The sequence below is a fragment of the Fusarium odoratissimum genome (assembly GCF_000260195.1).
Source record: "Fusarium odoratissimum NRRL 54006 unplaced genomic scaffold supercont1.10, whole genome shotgun sequence".
Classification (NCBI taxonomy): domain Eukaryota; kingdom Fungi; phylum Ascomycota; class Sordariomycetes; order Hypocreales; family Nectriaceae; genus Fusarium; species Fusarium odoratissimum.
In genome coordinates this window covers 358,468-378,134 of record NW_022158696.1, presented here as the reverse complement: position 1 = coordinate 378,134, position 19,667 = coordinate 358,468, and the positions used below count along the sequence as shown (strand labels likewise).

Genomic DNA, 19,667 nt, shown 5'->3' with positions numbered 1-19,667 from the left:
GTTGGGGCATGCATACCTTTCTGAATCAAGTGCGAGCCTAATAATTAACCCCAACGTCATGGGCAATCTACTGAGTTCACAGGAAGATATGTTGATGTTCCAATCAGCTGAGCAACAGCAAACCCCACCAGTCTCGAGCTGAGTGCAACAGTGAAAGACGCAATTAGGGCTAATATGCTAGACCCTGATTTCTGGAAATGGTTTAGAGGAGCAGCCGAGCCGCGAGGGCGGTGAAGGGTTCTCTGCGATGGATGCGCAGTAGCGAATTGCTTCGTTTTGTGGTGCTATGTTCATTCCATGGGTGTTTTCTCGAACCGGCTGGTTGGAAAGGTAAAGGCGCCACCGAGATTTGACAGCGAACGATGGTCTTGATGGCGTAAAGATCGATGGGTCCCGAGAGGATGGATGAGCGTATGTCGGACGGCAGTTGGACAGAACAGGGAAGTGCCTCTTCCGTGAGGAGGGAAATTCAATTCAGCGGCCCAGCGTCATGGCGTTACGATGGCTAGCTGAAGGCGGAGGATGTCGAAAGCTTGCCTAAGCCATTTGGCTGGAGGCGAGACTTGGGAGGCACCTATCCGTAGACAGGTATGGATTACGAATGGGCGATGCTGGTAGTGGTTTTGAGAATGATCAAAGGTTTGAGTACCTACTATACCTTGGTAGGTATGCACATGCGCTCAGACACCGAGTATTTCGACCAATAAATAACGGGAGGGGATTGGGATCACTGGGAGCGGGAGGGACGGAAATACCCTTGTTCTTGTTTGCACCATGTTCAAGAATGGAAGGACTGGGATGCAGACGCGTGCTGGTGATCTAGCAGATTGACTTCTCTAGAGCTCAGTTGTGGATTCCTTAGAACGGTAGGTAGTCGTCGCCTCTAATGTCTGATTCTGTCTCAAGATCACATCACTTCCGCTGACTAAGGTATAAGTGGTCTAGCTCTTGTCCACCTATAACTCAACCTACCTTATGCACATCCGCCTGGTTCACCTGGCAACCGTAACCACCATGATTGGTGTCATGCAACTCTAGGGCACAGCATGGAGTTGTTGACCAAAGGATGGACTAACATGCAGCTTTGCTGTGAAGATGTATCAACGGTTCATATATGTCTTAATGCCAGCGGTTACGGAATGTCAACTCTCAGCTGAAGAGCATGTGTAGGTTCTGATTGGTTCATGCCATATGGTTACCGCTGGTGATGATACAACAGAAACTTTGAATTGATCGAACCTTTGCAAACGAATTGTATTAGAATCATCTGAGAATCTGGTTTTGTGTATTAGCGTATTCGTATCGGCAATCAATCGAGCGGTTAGAACAAAGTATGTGAGAGGCTTGGAGGAGCCCCATGTCCCCTCCAACAGTTACCCTTGCTGCGTTTATTCAGTGTCAACGGTTGCTTGGGCAATGCGCCAGCAACGATATAACCCACCACGACCCTATCACCAGACGTCTCGAGAAGCAACCCTACCAACACCGCATCAAATCGACTCAATTCAACTCCACATGTATCCTCCACCAAAAACCGCAGCCTTCTGAGGTAACTAGACATCTTCATCCCCGCATTGCTCCAGCTTTGCTGTCGATCAATCATAGGTCCGTCCATCTGCCGCTGCCAGACTGCCTTTGCAAATCACCACTTCGAACACTTGGATCAACTCCTTGCACAAGGTGCACAACCATAGTGCAGTCGCTTCGACACCTGGAATAGTGCCACGACTGTTGTGCTACTACTGCTCTACACCTCGTATCAACTCTATCAAGCACTGCTATCCAGCATCCGTTGCCCACCATGCGATACAACCTTATCCAGATGATCCTGCGCAGCGTCGCTCTGCTCATGACGCTCCTCCTAACGGCTCTCATCGGCAACGTCATGGCGTCAAATATTGACGCCGCAGGCTCTGCAACGGCTGCCGTCAACTTTATCATGTTTATCGCAATTGTCTGCTGGGTCGTTTGCATCGTCGGCCTTCTCGCTTTCTTTGTCTCAGCTCTCGACAAACCACTTATGCAGCTACCATTGGATGGCATAGCTGTTCTTTTCACGTTCATCGGTGCTATTGTTCTTGCAGCAAAGCTGCGTGTCGTCAACTGCGGAGATATTAACCCCAAAGCTCTGCCTGGAGACTGGATCGCCTGGGGCTCAGCGAGTGATGAGGGACGGTGCCGTCGACTACAAGCAAGCACTGTCTTCATATGGTTCCTGTTCGCCTGCGTGTCTGGAAGTCTCTTTTTGACCATCAGAACTGCACGCAATCAGTACGGCTCGCTTCGCAGTGCCGCTTCACGGCCATCAATGTCTCAGATTTCTTCAAGCGTCTGATGAGCCGTAAGCACATCAGAGAACCATAATATAACGGCTCAGCTGCGTAAAGGGGTCCCTGTCATGGTCACGTTGGCTGTTTGCTCTAGTACCATCAGCGCAAGCGTCATGACCACAAACTCTGTGGAACACTGTGTATGTGTTTCCTTTAGCCCCGTTACACCAAAACCGCCCGAGGGCATCACCGACTCTAGAGTACCGGCATCAAGTTGCATTAGGACATAGAAAGCGTTCAACATTAAGGATTATTATACCAGGATTGTTAGATGTATTAGTCATTTGGAAGGGGAGTCGGGATGGGGTAGTTCATTCAGAACAGGTGTTGGATGAAGGGTAATGATCATGCAGTGAATGAAACTTTAATATAAGGACGGTTTTGGTTTTCAAGATTTCACTGGATATCCGGTTGTTAGTACTAGAGTGTCTGTTGGTTGACGAGAGGAACAAAACAAGGGTATTTGGAATCATATATTATTAAAAGAAAGAAAACATATGCATATTTATACCCCAACACCGTATGAAAGCCATGCATATTACTCAGGTCATCCATTCATATCGAGATCGGATCGTCCGGTTTGAAGTATGTCTATAACGTTGCCGCTGTTTCCACAACACCCGCCGCCTTGAAGGTCGCCTTATTTGTCAATCGAATGTCGACGTTATGCGCCCACTCCATGTATCGTGACCAACCTAGACAACGACTGGTTAGAGAACTCATCAATCTTGGAGAAATGGTGATATAAGTGAATGAATGGATTACTCACTCCAGTAGGCAAATTTGCGACCAAAGTATTTACCCATCCAGGGGACAATCATCATTGTCAGTATCAATTGTAGCTGCTCGAGGCTGCGCTCCCACTCCGCTTGAGCATCAGTGTCGGAGATATCGGAGTAAATGTCATCGGTAGATATGGATGGGAGAGAGTCCAGATCGTCCTTGTCATCTGATATGGACGCATCATGGAGGTCAACAAGGGAGGAATCGGCGGCCATGTTGACAGTCGTGATGTGAGTGACCTGAGTACAGATTCGCTCAGCCAATGCAGTTTCTGGATATGTCTGTAGGCCACAGGACGTTGAGGATGTCTTCGGAGGTCGTGAATGGTTGGTATTGGGTGTCAAGATCACAGCTTGCTTCCAGCGAGACAGTAGCAAGCAAAGGTTGAGAGGTAGTTAGCTATGTTAAAGTAACTTCTATGTTAGAGACTGGTGAGTCCCAGGTGCTCCAAGTATAGAGGAATAAACGGAGGCCGTTGCCGTATCGTCAGATGTAATTGCGTTGCGACAATCAGCAATGGAACATCGATCGAGGTGATTGATAGTTGCTCCAGTTGTAAAGGCCGTAGTCGCATCGGGGCCCGGAGCAGGCTCCGACAAGAACTGGGGGAAGCTCTGACGAGCTTCCCGCTTGATTGGTGCGGACCACACCTTCTCAGCATCACGTGGATATTCCCGTGACTCTCTATCGTGAAGCTTGGGGGCCGCCTGCGCTTTGGTTTGGGCTCTGGTTGACTCAAGGTATCGCTCACCCGGCCCATGACGCTGGACTGATTTCCCTCTACATCCTAAACCCACAACTAAATCCATCAGAAGAAGCTTACCAACAGCGCGCGCAGACTCTGCGATCCAAGAATACAAACGATATATCATTGCGCGAGAAGCCCCAAGCCAAAGATCTTCACAGTACCTTATACGAAGAAGCCGCCCATTTGCGACACCCACATCCAGCAAAAACCCCCAATAAACCAGCAACCGGCCATTAACAGCAAAATCAAGAAGCAGCTGCATAGCAATCATGGAGGGCGAGGTGAGTGACAAGCCTGCGACAAATTGCACATACATTTTCCTATCAACCCTTATTGAAAAGGCTGCTGGTACATGACACGAAAATACAACCTACCCACTACAATACAGGCCTGGCTTTGAACTTCAAATGCTTGTGCCATGCTTTCATGGCGTGTCTTGTACCCTCTGGACCACACAGGCCCAATCTTTTACCCCTCCAAAACCCTCGAGTGCCTCATCAACGAACCTATCAGGTTCCTCTTATCGCTTTTTACCCCACTACCTTTTGTTGGTGCGAAAGTACCTCTGGTATTGTCGTACACCACTTTCTGGGGGGGAAGGCAGGCGATTTGGCATCGATTTATTTTACTGTTTGGGCCTTTGACTCACATTTTCCCAACCGCCACCTTCACATCATCATCTATCCTCTACAGCCACAAAACAACACCGCATCCCTCAATCGGATTCGTTACTAACCTCGTTATTCTTTTTGCTTTATTTACAGGTACCAACCGAACGCAAATCACGCAAATCCGTTGCCTTCACCGACGAACAAGTTGTTGTCGACGCTGACGGTTCAGTGACCATGGTTAACGCTACCGAAGAACCCAAGGATTCGGCTCAGTCCCATACGCCTCGTACGCCGCCGCTTTCTGCCGCCCTTGAGTCCTTTACTGATTCGCAAACGACAGCCGCTGAGGACCTCCCCCCAGCTGAGGATGGTGGTCTCGACCTTTCCCTGCTCAAGAAGAAGAAGAAGAAGTCAAAGAAGGTCGACGACGCCGATGCCGACGCCGATGCCGCCCCCGCTGATGATGCTGCACCCGCCGAGGATGGAGGCCTTGACCTGACTCTGAAGAAGAAGAAGAAGAAGAAGGCTCCCAAGGGCGATGATGATTTCACCAAGCAGCTCGAGAAACTTGAGCTCAAGGAGGGCGAGGAAGTCGAGGAGATTCCTCAGGAGCAGGAGGGTGATATGAACGAGGGAACCGGCATTTGGGCTCACGATGAGACCAAGACCATTGGCTACAGCATGCTTCTTTCTCGCTTCTTCCACCAACTCACCGAGAGAAACCCCGACCACACTTCCCCAGGAACCAAGAGCTACAAGATCCCCCCTCCCCAGTGCATGCGAGAAGGCAACCGAAAAACCGTCTTTGCCAACATCGCCGATATTTCTAAGCGTATGAAGAGAACCGAGGAGCATCTTACCGCCTATCTTTTTGCCGAGTTGGGTACCAGCGGTTCCGTTGACGGAAGCCGAAGGTTGGTCATCAAGGGTCGTTTCCAGCAGAAGCAGATCGAGAACGTTGTCCGAAAATACATCAGTAAGTTTTTGCAATTTTGCGACTGCGGGTTTCTGTTTGCTAATCATCCCTTCTTTCAGTCGAGTATGTTACCTGCAAGACCTGCAAATCCCCTGACACCGAACTCAACAAGGGTGAGAACCGCCTTTACTTCATCACCTGCAACAACTGCGGTTCCCGACGAAGTGTTACCGCTATCAAGACTGGTTTCTCCGCCCAGGTCGGCAAGCGAAGAAAGATGCAGGGCTAAGCAGCTCCGCGATCTTCTCTTCCTTTCGATGCTGCCCCGCCCACTGCCAACAAAGTTCTTGGTTTGTGGTATTGGGGAGGGCATGTATCGTGGCAGTGTTCCGTTCTAACTATGCAGTTGAGTCTATGCTGCAAATGAGCGGCTTCTTTTTCCAGCTGTGTAGTCTCTATGAAGGATGCATTTTTCGGATTTTGCTTTAGGCATTGCTAATGGCCGCCTACTCCGCAAATTATGGTCTTTAGGGTCAAAAGGAGTGATGCTGGACTCATACAACGGGTACCAGGGTGATGATGTGGCGTATGGATTATGTACATGATGCCGGAATGAATCAAGACTGCAGCCAAAACCACAAGTCGCTTGTGCATGAGTGACAGGAACGACGATGCGTATTTGAATATGTTGAGTGCCATGATTTTATATAGACGTGAGGAGGATGTGTACACAAAAAGTATGCAAATAAATTACATACCGAAAGGTCTTTATTAACGCGAGAACAGCGTATTTCACACGCCTTGATGTGGTAATCCAACCACGAATCCACCCCTTACTCCTATCTCTGAAAGTTGAGAACTAGTACTCACACCACTAGGGTGTGAGAAACAGCTGGTACATAAAGTAGAAACTCTGTAGCAACAGATGATTTACCCCCAGACGCAAAATAAGTACATAAAAATATGCCCCGGTTGTTCTCCCAGGCCAAACCAATAAAATCCCCTTTTTTGCTGTGTATGTATGCGTGTTTGCGTTTTAATGTGTATAGAAGTCATCTGCGTCGATATATGCCGTAATCATAACACTGGCAGCCATTCATATCTTAATGCCTCTGGGGGCATATCTCGAATGAGCCTTGTACTGTACACGCGAGGAAAGATATATGAGAGAGTGATAAGTCGAGCATCAGCCGCCCCAGCAGCCGACCTAGAGCTGCCCATGAGAATTGGCGAGTTGCCTGCCATAATCAAATATTGAGCCACTCATTACAGTGTTGTTCTCAGTAACTTGGGGGGCAGCAGCATTCTTAGTGGCGTTATCCAGCGTGCTGTCCAACTCTGCTCGAGCGGCTTCGAAGGTAGTGCGGACCCATTCGCCGAGACGATTCTTCTCCACATGCTGATGGAGAATCTTATCCTCATGCTTCATGATGTCGATCAGCTTTGTCCTGAAAGATGCCTCAAAATCGCGGAACCGGCGGTCGAGGTTCTCGGTGAAAGCACCAAGAGCCTCGTTCGGAGATAGAGGTCGGAAAGGCTCATGTGGATCTTCTGTATTCAAGTCAGAATGTGTTCCCCAGAAGTTAGATAAACATTTCACTTACGGAAGCTGATGCAGTCGGTTAGCATTGAATAGAGCTCAGTCTCTGCCAATCTCTCAACCACCTCACGATCATCCTTGAGCTGTGTGTCGTTGATCTTAGCCCAATCATCGCGTATAAATAGTCTCCTCCAAATCATCCGCTTAGCCTCTTTGACCTCATCACTGTGGCAGCTACTCTCGGCTACCAAAAGAGCTAGCCAGAATGGGTTGGGAATCTCGGCGCGGGACTCAGGCTTCAGGTAAATCAAGGTCAGGAGGTCAATGAGTGTCATTGCATCCAGAGCCTCGTGCTTTAAAAGCCGCCTCATGCCATCTTCGAATATCTGATGCTGAGCCTTCTGACGCCGGGGTATGTTCATGCTATGAACCTCCATTGCGAAATTAAGCGCTGCTGCGTCATCCACAGCATCGTATGTGCTGGGGAGAACCTGGTTGTATAGTTGATCTTGGATCCTGATGGCAACTAACTCTTGGTCGACCTTCTTGAGTTTCTCCTCGGCACGCGCCTCGTCGGCGTTCACCTTAAGGCCACCCGAACCAGTGTTCTTCTCCTCGAGCTCAGCAAGAAGAGCAAGCTTTCCGAGACTTAACTCAATCTTCTTGTTCCATACTTGCTGTTCCTTGGTAAGTGCAAGGGTCACGAGAGTATCTGCGCTGTGACCGACGTCTTTCTCTTGCTGCACATCGTTGATCCACGATATTCGCGCCAGTTCAGGCTTGCTACGCAGAAACTGGGTCTTATAACCGAACTTGTCGAGATCGAATTCCAGGACAGCTTCAACTCCGTGTTTTTGGAGCAGGAACTCGTATGCTGGGAATGCAAACGCCTGACCGTAGACGGAGAAGCTGTTCTCCAGCTTGGCCTTCTTGTTGTCCCTCAGTCGTTTGAAGTTTTGTGTTTCAACAAGTGATAGGTCTGGCTCAGCAAGGCGGTCTTCAAGCATTTGAATATGATCCAGCAAAATAATAGATAGAGCACGGAGGCATTCGTGCTTCTCAGCAATAGAGGCTCCCTCCTCCCACCTGCCTGATCGCGCTAGGGCAAGGGGCTTCTCAAATGAACTCGTCTTGTATGTCTTCGCAAAATCTTGCGACATGGTCTTCAGCTCAGGGTGCGTTGCTGACCAACGAGCATATTCCAAAACTGAAGTGAGCATTCCATCGACGAGTGTTGGCATTTCTTCGAAAATCTTGGACTTCATCTTATGGTCCTGCTGATTTGAAGCCCTAGCCGGTTCACCTGCCTCGTGATCCTTAAGCAACCATTGATCTGCGAGGTCGACTAGACGTTTAATGTTGTTGGCAACGTAATGAGAGCCAGTCCATGGCTCGGGGAGGTCGTCGTATCCATCGCGAAGAATACCTAAGCGCAGTTCTTCAAAACCAAGACCGTAAGCGCTCAAGTTGTTCTTTCGGAAATCGAGGGCTGCGACATGCGTGCAAGTGTTGACTTGGATAGCTTCGTAGAGCATGGCAGTGAACTTGGCGTCATCAAGCAAATGCTCCTTATAGAGCGTCTTGATGACTTGATACGCCCAAGCTACAAGTAACTCGAGACGGAAAACATCGCGAGTAAACCAGTACCGAACTCGATCAACCTCACCAATCTCAGCAACAGGATTGTGTTTATCGTCTTGGTGAATGAACTCGACAATATAACCAATAAGGCTCTTCTTAGCATTCGCTGGTCGTGCTGCAGTGAAGGCTTCGTGTCGTTTCCAGAGCAATGTAGCCACATGCATCTTCTCGGCATTATATAGCAGACTCCAACGTGTCTTACGATCGAGGTCTGCCCCCATAATCTTAAGCTGAGCTATCAACCTCTCAAGTGCAGTCGACCGAGCTCGGAGATTGTCCTCTAGCGAAGCCGGGAGAGTGGAGATAAAAGGAGTGCTTGAGCTCAAGATCTCGTGGCTAACTTCAAGAGCGGCACGGGCAACTTCTTCGTTAGGAAATTTGATTTCTTGTCGTCCGTCGAAAACCAGAGGGTTGTCTTGTTTGACGCCGTAGAAAACGGCCTGTTCGATCTTGCTCTTCGCAGAAACCTTGGGGGGCTTGTCACTAGCAAACTTATCCACGTCAGTTGTCACGATTCGCACTGCACCGGCACCTCGAACCATGAGAACCACGGCGGGATTCTTCGTCCTAGGTCGATGAAGTCGGTGCTCTTCATGGCCAGGAGCAGGCGAAACTTCCTCAAACCCTGAGCCAATGATTTCATGTACATCGTCTTCGCGGAAATCAACAACATCTTCGAAAGCGGCAGGCAAAATGTGACTGTCGGTTTGGAGCTGGGACTCGGGAGACTGTGGTGGTACAGCAATCGATGCGATGACAGTTGCGCGATCAAAGACGACGAAAGCAACCAGGGCAGGGCGGGGAAGATATAGACGTGGCCGCGTGGTATCGGAGGGTGAAGATGGTGCACTATATGAGGTTATGGGACGAATCATGCCTATTTGGCATTCTTGGGGCGTCAGGATAGCTTCAACCAAAGCGTAGCGAGCCGTGCTTCGCAAAGTCAGGCTGACGAGTATCAGAAGATGCTGTACCGAGGAATCGTCGGTGGCCATAGCCTCGCTGAGCCTACTCAACTCAAGGTACTTGGATTCCAAGCCCTTTGGCACGTAAGTGAAATCAACTGCCTCGAAAGAATCATGGGGGTATTCCTGAGATGCGGGATCGGTCTCCTGGAGCGCGGCGATGATATTTTCACGCACGTCTGCGTCGCCGATCACCTCGTTATGGCCTCCGCGGTGGACTCTCCAGGCATGCAGTCGGCCTTTGCTGGTGAGGGCCACGATGTTTCTCTCGCCTGTTCGTGAGGAACGGTCAGCACGGACAGCTGCAACATCTCCTTTGAGAGACAAGTGTTGAAAAGCATGTCGAATGCTGCCAAAGATTCCACCTTTAGGAGGCGACAGGCTGTTGCGGAGAAACTGTACAGAAATGGCAGGGCGGCCTTGGCCGTCACGCACATTCATGTAGGCAAGGCGACCAGAGTTGAAGGTGAGAATAAACCCGGCAGATTCGGCGTTCGTAATAGCCACAACCTTTTCCCCAGTCTGCATTCCCGATATAGTATACTCGACTCCAGTCCGGTCCTTCTTCATGAAGACAAATGTAGCCGCGCTCGCAATCGACTCCCAATAGACGACTTTTCCACTACCTCCCATGACCACAACCAGTCCAGGCTCTGCTGATGACGCGGACGGCGATACGAGGCATCCTACAGGAAGGGAATCATTGGGTTTGGACGTTGATGGGAGATTGAAGGAAAAGGTTTCGGGTGATTGCGATGTCGATGTGTAGGGCCAGACAAGGGCGTGTGTTTGGGTAAGAGAAAGAGCATAGCCTGTGGAGAAGATGTCGGCAGTTTGGTAGGCTATGATGATACGGGTGAGTAGGGTTTTGAAAACTAAAGTTGTGGTATCCAGACTTACCTGACCAATCTGTGCGAATTCTGTCAGGTAGAGCTGGAAGCTTACTGACGTTGTATGCGTTTGTGCTTGTCTGGACAATCTCACTATTAATATGCAGCACCATTGAAACAAGAAAACATCAATTCTTACCAAAACAAGACTTCCGTCGCCTTTATTAGCGGCGCGGTCGCCATGCTTTGCCTTCTTCGCGCGAACATTCAATTCCTTGCGCAGCACTGGGCTTGGGCTCTCGGGAGGCTCGATGTTCTTGTTTTTGTTTTTGTTTTTGGCGGGTAGAGTTGCGACCTTGCCATCGGTCTTTACCTCGATCATTTCCTGCTGGGCATCGGGGTTGACAAAAGTCTGCTCTGTCAAGGGAACTCTCTGTCTCTTGGCTTTTGGCTGCTGAGCGACATGTTCGGAGCTCAAAGGACGTTGGCGGCGGCGTGAACGAGTTGCCGTTGCAGGGCCACCTTGAGCGATAGATGGAGAAAACATTTTGGGTGGACAGGGAGAGGTCGATATCGATGGTTGTAACAAAGAAAGAGGTCGCGAAATAGGACGTGTCGTATTAAAATGGCGATGGAATCAGCCGCGTGGTCATAGAGGCATCTTGCGGCGTCAACGGGACGGGTGATCGTGATGGATCGTTGACGTGAACGGAAGAGTGTGAGCGGTGGACTTTGTGATGGATGGGATGGATGGAGAGAAAACTGGCGCGGCCTACCTTAGGTTGTGCTGGTCGAAGCCTGTAAAGAGCACCTCAGTGACGAAGCGTGTATCGGGAGCCAATTGAACAACAAAAAAGCTCGCTGGTTACCTAGCTACGGTGTCTGGCGCGTTGTGATTGGCTCAAAACTGGACGGTGCCTTTCTCGAGGTGTGCTAGAGCTGCTACTATGAGCTGGCATTGCCTTGAAACCCCTTGAAGGCTTCAGTTGGTCAGTCGCACAGCTACCAATCAGAGCCTTCATGTTCAGCCGCTAGTCTGATGTACCCCACTGGAGATCGCATGCAGAAGGTTTGTTGCAGAGCCTCTGTTTAAGGTACCTTTTGGCCTGTGGTACCTTACCTTAGTCAGAGCTGAGGTTGAGACAAAGCCTTGTGCCCAGGTATTTTTGGCCTCGCGATACATTCATTCTGCTGTACTGGAACTCGACCTCGTGGGTGCAAACAACCATCATCAATTGGTTCTTTCTGTTCGGGTCACAAAGGCATCTAATCATTTCACTGGAGGTTTCTGGTTGTCTCCTTTTTACTGATGATTCCCTTGCGAATATCTTACCTTCTCACTACCCGCCTAGGAACCTCAATGCAATATGCTGGGGACATTGTTGCAAAAGCAGCCTCAGGAAGCAAGAAAACCTAAGACCTTAACAGGGAATGCCAAAATAGACTTACTAAAGAGTCTCCTAAGTTTATGATAGTTTAGCTAAGTCTTTCTGCCATTTAGGATCAAGGTTCCCAGTTTTCTTGCATCCCCTAGGGCAGATACTTTGGGTGTCAGGCAGATCACCGATGGTCTCATAGGGTTCGCAATTATTACATCTTTCATCAAGCTGAACTGTGATTCGAGCTGATTGTGGCGGGATGCTTTGATGAAGATTGTAACATACAGTTGGGGTCTTATGTTATTAGTGCATGTAATTGGAGCTTTGTTGAATTGTACATGATATACCGTCCTCCATAATGACTTACATAAGGTACCTAAATTTAAGTCGATGATGCACATGGCTTTTCCGATCTGATAACGGCCGAGTCAAATAGATGATCGTGAAATTCACCAATCGCCACATCCCATAACATCCAACGGTTTTATCTTTACTCCAACGTTCAGTTGCCAGATATAATCCCAAAGGTTATACCTCTACCGACGTCTGCATCAACCAGATTAAAGCTTTGATCTCCAGTGAAACCACGTGGCCGGCAAAGATCCTGTTAAATGCCTACTCTGTGCCGAACCCGCTAGATCCATCTAACTATAAGCTCATCATTCAACGTTCATGGCGACGGGCTGATAAAGACCTGAAAATGAGACGGTTTTCCACGGCGGTAGTTATAACTGATCCACTCGTCAAGTACCAGGCTCATGTTGCTGCTGGTCTTTACGCCCCTGACCCATCTCAGCATAGGCTTGCACGGCACTTACACAAGATATATAACCGAATCAAAGACTACTCCCCCCAGGCAGAGTATCGTCAGCGCCTGAGTCAAGTAGCCCGCCTTACAGAGGCAAAGCCCAAGGAAGAAGCAAAAGACGATAGTGACAATATCCTTGCATTACGGAATCACTCAATATGGCGGAACCCACTGTTCAGGCACCTCCTCTCAACACCCGAAGGAAAAGACAGTCTCGCTTTGACACGGACACTCACAAACCATGAGTCTGCCATCGAGATAGACTCACCTCGGGGATTATTCTTATCAGGAGAAGTTGGTACTGGAAAGTCAATGCTCCTTGACTTACTCGCCGACGGCCTACCAACTGAGCGGAAGAGGAGGTGGCACTTCAATACATTTATGCTATACACTATTTCACAACTCGAGCAGCACCGAAAGACAACATTCAGAGCCGGGGAAGGCGAAACAGACTACTCTATCCTATGGATGGCAAAAAAGCTGGTCGACGAATCCCCAATCCTCTTTCTTGACGAATTTCAATTGCCTGATAAAGCAGCCAGCAAGATTCTTAGTCATCTCTTCATCTCGTTCTTTCAGCTTGGCGGTGTTCTTATCGCATCTTCTAATCGTATGCCGGAGGAGCTTCAAAATGCCATTGGAGTTGATTACACGCCTGCACCGACAAAGGGGCTGATTCGCAAGTTCTTTGGCAGTGCAGTTCGCGCTCGAGGGGAGCTATATGGACCTACCAGCGACTTCGCAAACTTCCTTGAAGTATTAAAGGCTAGATGCGACTTTTGGCAAATTGAAGGAGCTAGAGATTGGCGAAGAAAGGAGGAAACGATCAGTCCGCCAGCTGTGACTGGAGATGCTGCCGAGGATGAAGCCGGTATGCAAGAGGTGCTTACTCAGGACAAGCCTGAGTCTGGAACCAAGAAGCCTGTCAACTATTATCTATCCAAAGATGAACAGGATCAATGGCGAGAACGAGTCAAGACGGCTGTGGCGTGGACGGGACCTCAACCATTGCCATGGGAGCCATCGACAATAGTGGTATATGGTCGACAGGTGCACACCCCTCGACATTACAACGGCTGTGTATTATGGGACTTTGAAAGCCTTGTGGAAACATTCGGCCCAGCTGATTACATTACAATGGCCTCTACTTACCATACCTTCATCATTGATAATGTTCCCATTCTCACGCACGCAAAGAAGAATGAAGCTCGGCGTTTCATCACGCTCTTGGATGCCCTATACGAAGCTCGCTGCAAACTGATAATCCGAGCTGAAAACCCACCAGATACTCTCTTCTTCCCAAAGATGAAAAACCCCGCGATCGAGAAAACAAACAGCGCAAATGAGCCAGACAACCTCATATCAGAAACAATTGCCGAAGTCTATCAAGATCAGATGTCTCCATTCCGACCGAATGTTGCTTACTACGACACAAAGTCGAGCACCTCCTCATATGATCCCGACCAGGACTCCGATTTTGGATTACAAAAAAAGACGGTTGATTTTGCAAACACCAGTGCTTTTACTGGAGAGGATGAGCGTTTCGCGTATAAACGAGCAATCTCTCGTCTATGGGAACTGTGTAGTGCACAGTGGCATGCCAGGACAGGAGATTGGTGGCAACCGCTACCTATCGAGGCTCGGCACTGGGAGGGAGGTGAAGTCTCACAGCGCTTTGAACATAAGATCGGCGCTAAGCAACTGAGCAAGAATGAAGGCATGGGCCAAAGTTTGGAGGTTGATGAGATGGCTGGATTATCAAAATGGAGGGTCGAGGATCTCAGGAACTCCGACAGGAGAGCGTAGAGCAATCCCGCCCAGTTGAATATCAGAGGAGAAGCAAGCATATAGTGCATACAGTTACTTGAAAACAAACAGACATAACTCATTTCGTGAAAAATCAGTTGCCCATACAAGAGCAATATCTAGGTAGTCTATGACCGGATATACCGTTATGCCAGACTCCAAAAACGCCATGCACCTGTATCTTGCTTGGTCTACTCATACACTACCCAATCCGAGCTCAGCTTAGAGGTTTGTCACGCCTGGGGTCCAGCCCTCTCCTATCCTCTTCATGTCATCAGCAAACTTGCGACTTGTGATCTTCTTGCCCCCTCTCCCGCCCAGGGGAGCATGCTCATCCGGGTCATAAAATGGGTTCTGTAACAACTTGACATATGCATGCTGCATGGCGCGAAACACGGGCTTAAGCTCAGCGTCGCGTAGGCCTGCAGCAGCGCCCCGACTTGCAGCTACCGGGGCATTACCATCGACACGCCGACCGCGCATATCGACAAGACAGACCATGCGGACGCCTGTGTTGGTCTCGAAGCCGTAGGCGGCAAGGCGGTCATCGACAGCGTGGAGAAGCCCAAAGTCTCCCGAGAGACCAACTCCTGAGACTGCGTTGTTCTTTGCGCGCAGATCAAAGACATCGATAGTGGAAGAGAGCAGGAGGGAGAACTGGAGAGGTGTGCGAATCGGAGCGAATGTGTTTGTTACTGGATCGAGCGAGGGGAAGATTGAGATATGGAGGGGGTTGTTCTGTGTGTAGCCATGGTGCGTCAGCGGATATTCAGTGATAATTATGGCAATTTGGTGTTTTATACTAACATTTCGGCCGATAACGCCTAGACAGGCGATTGAAGGTATTGCGGTGGACATGGTTATTACAGCTTGTTGACGAAGATGAAGGTTGAAAGAGGAAGCTCGGCTTAGTGGGAGCCTCCATGCTCGCTTGGTGCCTGCGGGCAGCCTTAACTTGTAATCCCCACCAGTCTCTAAGGTCAACATAATGAATAGTCTGCAAGGGAAATGAACATTCAGATTATAGTAAATATGAGATTCGTTTCTGATTACAATATTGGAAATGTCTATTATAGTTATAGTCTCAAGCTGGAAGCATGATGAGGCGGCTGGAGGCTGGAATGTCTCTCTTTAGTTCGATTGTCTGAAACCGGCCATCAACTGAGAAACCATTATCCGTACATGTCTATTATTCATGGTATAGGTAGTTAAGCTGAACAGAGCCTTCAAGTGCGTATATAGCACTGCTTGGTATCCATATGTTTATGCTGTCAAAACAATTCAATAATCGTGAAAATTCATAATCGCTTGCTTGATGCAGCATATCCCACCCTATTAACATACACTCCAGATTCATAATAGGTAGTGAATAGTTCCCAATAAAGAACTATGTGACGACTCACCCAAGGCTTGTACAGCCGTCTCTTATATCCCTGGCACATCCGAGCTCGTGCTTTTACTCTGAATACTCATCATCTTCCATGAGATTCGCCGTATCTTCAAGCCCTCTCAGAACCTCCTCAACCTCAGATGGATCCGTAATAGCCCATACGCCCCCTCCCTTCACAAGGTCCTTGCCGCGCATGCCAACCTCTTTTCCGACAAGATTGCGGCCGACCTTTCCAGGTCCGACGCCCACCCATCGTCGTATGCGCGCCTCTTGATCTAGGTATTTGATGCTATCCCACCAACGAACTGTATCCAGACAGCCGCGGGCCAGCAAATCCTTGAGCTCCTTCTTACAGCAGACTGGCCGCGCAGACACGTTGCTCACGATGGGCAATTTGCCCGGGAATGTCACAACGTCCTCCTTTTCGCGACCCTCTACCCTGCTGGGTTCTTCTAGGAGCTGGCGCATTACGGTGACGGCTGGTTGCATGATGGGACTGTGAAAGGGACTGTCGGCTTTGAGACGGACGGCGCGCGGGTCGTAGCCAAGGAATTGACGGACGTGGGCGATAAGCGTCTTTATACGCTCGATATTTCCACTCAGTACAATCTGATTCTTGCTGTTTATGTTGGCTATCAAAACTTGTTCAATCGGTGGCAGGTCGGCCTGGTCTTCAGCCGAGATGCCGACAAACTCTCGAATGGCCTGAATCAGGCTGTCCATATGTTCCGGATGGGATATAACTGCCACCATGCCATATTCGCCACCATACTTTTCAATTGCATGTTTCGTGGCGTCCGACATTGCCTCTGCCCGTTTACGAACGAGGTGTAGACTGTCCTGGAAGGAGATATAGCCGCCCGCGACGACAGCGGCAAACTCACCCAGTGAGTGCCCCAGTGTCACGTCGAAGTGGTCGGTGACTCTGAAGTTGAATTCGCGTTCGAGGATACGCAGGATGAAGATGGACGTAGCCATGATGGCCGGTTGCGCATTGGGTGTCTCAGTAAGAAGCTTTGATGGCCCGTTCTGAATGATGTCGGAGAGCTTGTAACCCATGTATTCGTCGATCTCGTCTCGTAACTGCGATGCTGTCGAAGGGAAAGCCTCGAGCCATGGAGTCAGCATGCCAACCCGCTGAACGCCCTGGCCGGGGAAGAACAGGGCTGTTCTGGTGCCGCCGCGATGTGTAGAACGCCATCTTTGTTGTGACAGTTGATGCTTTGGTTGTTGTTGTTGCTGCTGCAAAGCCTGCAATGACGGTCGACTTGAGCTTTGCGGGAAAACAGGAGAGCGAACGTGATTAGCTATTGTGTAAGTGCGACAGCACCGCATCGTGGACATCGCGAGCTTGTCCATTACCGTCTGAGCGGCGGGGCAGAAGATAGAGGTCAGGATGGACAGAGTGAAGATCTCATGCTGAGGTGATATGCGTAGGCAAGTGGGACACAAAAGGGTTACAGGAGGAGAAGTAGCATCCCTAATTGCAATCAACGAAATAAGAAATCAGTCCCAGGTCCCAGACCAAACCCACGAGACTGATCACCCTTTGGGGGCCCTCCTACTCGGCCTAGGTCTGGGGTTCGGGAGTTTGCGTGACGTCGGGGTAATGTTAGTGGGACAGGGTACGTACTGATTCCTCGGAATTGGGGGAGTCCTTGAATTGTCATGAAAATCATCGGGATGGGTTTCCCCTTCGTCCATCCAATCATATCGCGATCGCATTATCCGTTGCGTGATGCTTGGGGTTCCGGGACTGCCCCCACACTTAGAGCCGATACCCCGACCTCATGCGGCTTCGGAGCTCCGTCGCTCCTTGGGAGGCTCTCCGAGGTGACACTTCCTAAATTTCCCTTTCACTCCCGCGGCAACGAGCCGGGTCATGTATGCGAATAAAAATTGCATTAATTACATTACATACAGAAGTACGCATGTTCACCCTTCTGCGACAGGTACGTTCTTTTTGCTTTTGTCATGACTTCTACCTCTTCTCCTATTGGCCCGCAAGCACGCCTAACAAGACACCTGGCTCAGCACAGCATCTTGAGTCTATGTTCGTGTTTGTGTTCCCAGCTGCTATCCCCCGTCTCGTCTCGTCTCGTCTCCTTAATTAACATCGTATCTCCACACCTCCCTTGCTGATTGTCAAGTATTTGACACCCTTGTATGGCTTGACACTCTCTCCCAGGCCCTTACTCTTGCGTGTGTCGAGCTGAATACTCTCGACCTTCAGACCACTTGCCAACCATCCCTTGACCGAGAAGCTTACTGAGGCCGATGTTGGCATCAGGATTTTGTTCTGTGCGACCTTCTTGGCGTCCTTGTCGTCGCCTGTGCTCTCCGGGTTCTGCGCCGCCTTGGCAACAGGTACGCTCTGATATGGTCCGTCAAATGTGTAGTCGGTTCCAAATCCAAATCCGTTAGGATCGAATCCCCCATCACCCTCCTCTGTCAGCGGCCCCACCACAGTGCCTCTGAGTCCAAAGTAGCTTGTTCCGCTTGACAGTTCCTTTGCGGGAATGTACCATTCCAAGACCTTCTCTCCCGGATTAAAGCTGGCGTCGCCCTTGCTAGGCCGGATCTCAGATAGGTTCCTGACATCTGCTGGGAGTGGGATTGTCACAGTGAGGTCGTCCATCAAAGGTGCTCCTGGTGATCCAGGATGAGGTCCGCCTAATCGACCTCCACTGCCGCCTCTTCCCAATCCTGATGATGCTGGCGAAGGTGCTCCAAGAATCTTGTTGACCTGTAATCGGACTTCGAAATCAGACCCTGTTGCACCTAATCCTGTTTTTACTTCCATATTAATCGGTAACTTGAGGTTGTTGGAGCTAAGGCTTCCGCTCTTCCCACTTGAAAAAGGCAGTAAATCAACTTCATATCCAGCCAGGATAAATCTTCCATCAGGTGGAATGAAGCTGAGTTCGCCTGGTCTCTCTTTCCACCGGTTGAGCCGCACGCATGGGTGGAACACTGGTAGTTCCATGATGCCCCCGAGGTTGTGTTTTCCTGATGGGCTAGTGATGTTAAGCGTAATATCAGGAACGCCTGATACCTTTGAGGTGAATGCGATCGTTCCGTTGGCAAAGGCAGCGAGAGGTCTTCCTGATGGAGCAAGCGTAACTGACAAAGTTTCGACGATATCGGCGTACATCTCATTGGACGTGTGCCGTACGTTGGCTCGTCTCCATGGTAAAGCGGTTGAGTTCGAGGGCAGGATGGATGGTGTGCTTGAATTCGAAAAATTGGCGCCCAGAGGTGCTTTTCTGGCCACAGGTTAGTTCAAATACCAATTTTCTAAAGAGCTCAACGGTTCACTAACCCTGGAAGATTGATGCTTCCTAGTAGTTTTCCAACCCAGCCTTCTTGCTCCACCACTTCACGTAGGGCGTTCGGTTCTGTTGTGCTTATCGTACCTGCATCACACATCTCTGTTAAGAGCTGTGCAACTATGTCGTAATTGTTCTCGATCTTGACGGCCAGAAGTGGCGCGCCAAGAAAATCCTCGAATGCATCTATTATACGGTGTAGAAACTCAAAGACTAGCAACGGTTCGATTTCGGTCGACGATGTAGCAAGAAATAAGAGGTTCGCGTGCGTCAGACTGAAGACGAGCGTCGGGGGGCTCGTATTGGGGAGGTAGATCAGGTTCGGTCGCGGTAGAGGGTGTTCTAGGTAGAGGGGCAGGAGATGAGTTGCCGACAACGGCCTCCCTGCGTAGGTATGTGATAGAATGGGGTTTCTGCGGCAAAACGTTAGATAAGTATCTTATCGTTCAAACGCTTCTACGAGACGTACCGGTTATCATCGTAAATGTGAAGTGCCTCAATAACTCCGTTCATGGTGATAACCTCCCTCGAAGTCAGTGCGTTAGGTAAGGTGAGTAGCTTCGCTTTGCGCCAACATGGGACAGACCAAGC

At 49.6% G+C, this 19,667-nt stretch overlaps 8 protein-coding genes across 13 annotated transcripts; 3 read left to right on the top strand and 5 right to left on the bottom strand.

Annotated features, from left to right (window-relative positions):
• Window positions 1–1,109: 1,109 nt before the first annotated feature.
• FOIG_07051 (uncharacterized protein) lies at window positions 1,110–2,876 on the top strand. The gene is made up of 2 exons (XM_031206414.1): window positions 1,110–1,549; window positions 1,606–2,876. Exon 2 carries the CDS (start codon window positions 1,802–1,804, stop codon window positions 2,333–2,335), a length of 534 nt encoding a protein of 177 aa, XP_031063533.1. The 5' UTR covers window positions 1,110–1,549; window positions 1,606–1,801; the 3' UTR covers window positions 2,336–2,876.
• FOIG_07050 (uncharacterized protein) lies at window positions 2,642–3,736 on the bottom strand. Its single transcript, XM_031206413.1, has 2 exons — window positions 3,100–3,736; window positions 2,642–3,025 (listed from the first exon to the last, which is right to left on the bottom strand). Exons 1-2 carry the CDS (start codon window positions 3,326–3,328, stop codon window positions 2,922–2,924), a joined length of 333 nt encoding a protein of 110 aa, XP_031063532.1. The 5' UTR covers window positions 3,329–3,736; the 3' UTR covers window positions 2,642–2,921.
• A 110-nt stretch (window positions 3,737–3,846) lies between these two features.
• FOIG_07049 (translation initiation factor 2 subunit 2) lies at window positions 3,847–6,405 on the top strand. Of its 6 annotated transcripts, XM_031206409.1 has the most exons (5): window positions 3,847–4,142; window positions 4,626–4,758; window positions 4,813–5,448; window positions 5,508–6,125; window positions 6,175–6,405. In XM_031206409.1, the coding sequence occupies exons 1-4, from the start codon at window positions 4,131–4,133 to the stop codon at window positions 5,675–5,677; spliced, it is 951 nt and encodes a 316-aa protein (XP_031063528.1). In that variant the 5' UTR covers window positions 3,847–4,130; the 3' UTR covers window positions 5,678–6,125; window positions 6,175–6,405. The 6 variants fall into 6 exon arrangements, with proteins under 6 accessions (XP_031063528.1, XP_031063527.1, XP_031063529.1 ...); XM_031206408.1 differs by having other exon boundaries at window positions 5,508–6,393; XM_031206410.1 differs by having other exon boundaries at window positions 3,847–4,290; window positions 5,508–6,393.
• Window positions 6,055–11,156, bottom strand: FOIG_07048 (uncharacterized protein). Its single transcript, XM_031206406.1, has 4 exons — window positions 10,564–11,156; window positions 10,435–10,504; window positions 6,993–10,376; window positions 6,055–6,939 (listed from the first exon to the last, which is right to left on the bottom strand). The coding sequence occupies exons 1-4, from the start codon at window positions 10,909–10,911 to the stop codon at window positions 6,596–6,598; spliced, it is 4,146 nt and encodes a 1,381-aa protein (XP_031063525.1). The 5' UTR covers window positions 10,912–11,156; the 3' UTR covers window positions 6,055–6,595.
• A 988-nt stretch (window positions 11,157–12,144) lies between these two features.
• Window positions 12,145–14,511, top strand: FOIG_07047 (uncharacterized protein). Its single transcript, XM_031206405.1, has one exon. It carries the CDS (start codon window positions 12,444–12,446, stop codon window positions 14,355–14,357), a length of 1,914 nt encoding a protein of 637 aa, XP_031063524.1. The 5' UTR covers window positions 12,145–12,443; the 3' UTR covers window positions 14,358–14,511.
• Window positions 12,171–15,371, bottom strand: FOIG_07046 (uncharacterized protein). Its single transcript, XM_031206404.1, has 2 exons — window positions 15,165–15,371; window positions 12,171–15,095 (listed from the first exon to the last, which is right to left on the bottom strand). Exons 1-2 carry the CDS (start codon window positions 15,342–15,344, stop codon window positions 14,580–14,582), a joined length of 696 nt encoding a protein of 231 aa, XP_031063523.1. The 5' UTR covers window positions 15,345–15,371; the 3' UTR covers window positions 12,171–14,579.
• Window positions 15,372–15,443: 72 nt separating this feature from the next.
• FOIG_07045 ([acyl-carrier-protein] S-malonyltransferase) lies at window positions 15,444–17,414 on the bottom strand. The gene has a single exon (XM_031206403.1). The coding sequence runs from the start codon at window positions 17,104–17,106 to the stop codon at window positions 15,814–15,816; it is 1,293 nt and encodes a 430-aa protein (XP_031063522.1). The 5' UTR covers window positions 17,107–17,414; the 3' UTR covers window positions 15,444–15,813.
• A 111-nt stretch (window positions 17,415–17,525) lies between these two features.
• On the bottom strand, window positions 17,526–19,664 carry FOIG_07044 (uncharacterized protein). The gene is made up of 3 exons (XM_031206402.1): window positions 19,546–19,664; window positions 19,070–19,489; window positions 17,526–19,013 (listed from the first exon to the last, which is right to left on the bottom strand). Exons 1-3 carry the CDS (start codon window positions 19,587–19,589, stop codon window positions 17,858–17,860), a joined length of 1,620 nt encoding a protein of 539 aa, XP_031063521.1. The 5' UTR covers window positions 19,590–19,664; the 3' UTR covers window positions 17,526–17,857.
• Between the last annotated feature and the right edge of the window lie 3 nt (window positions 19,665–19,667).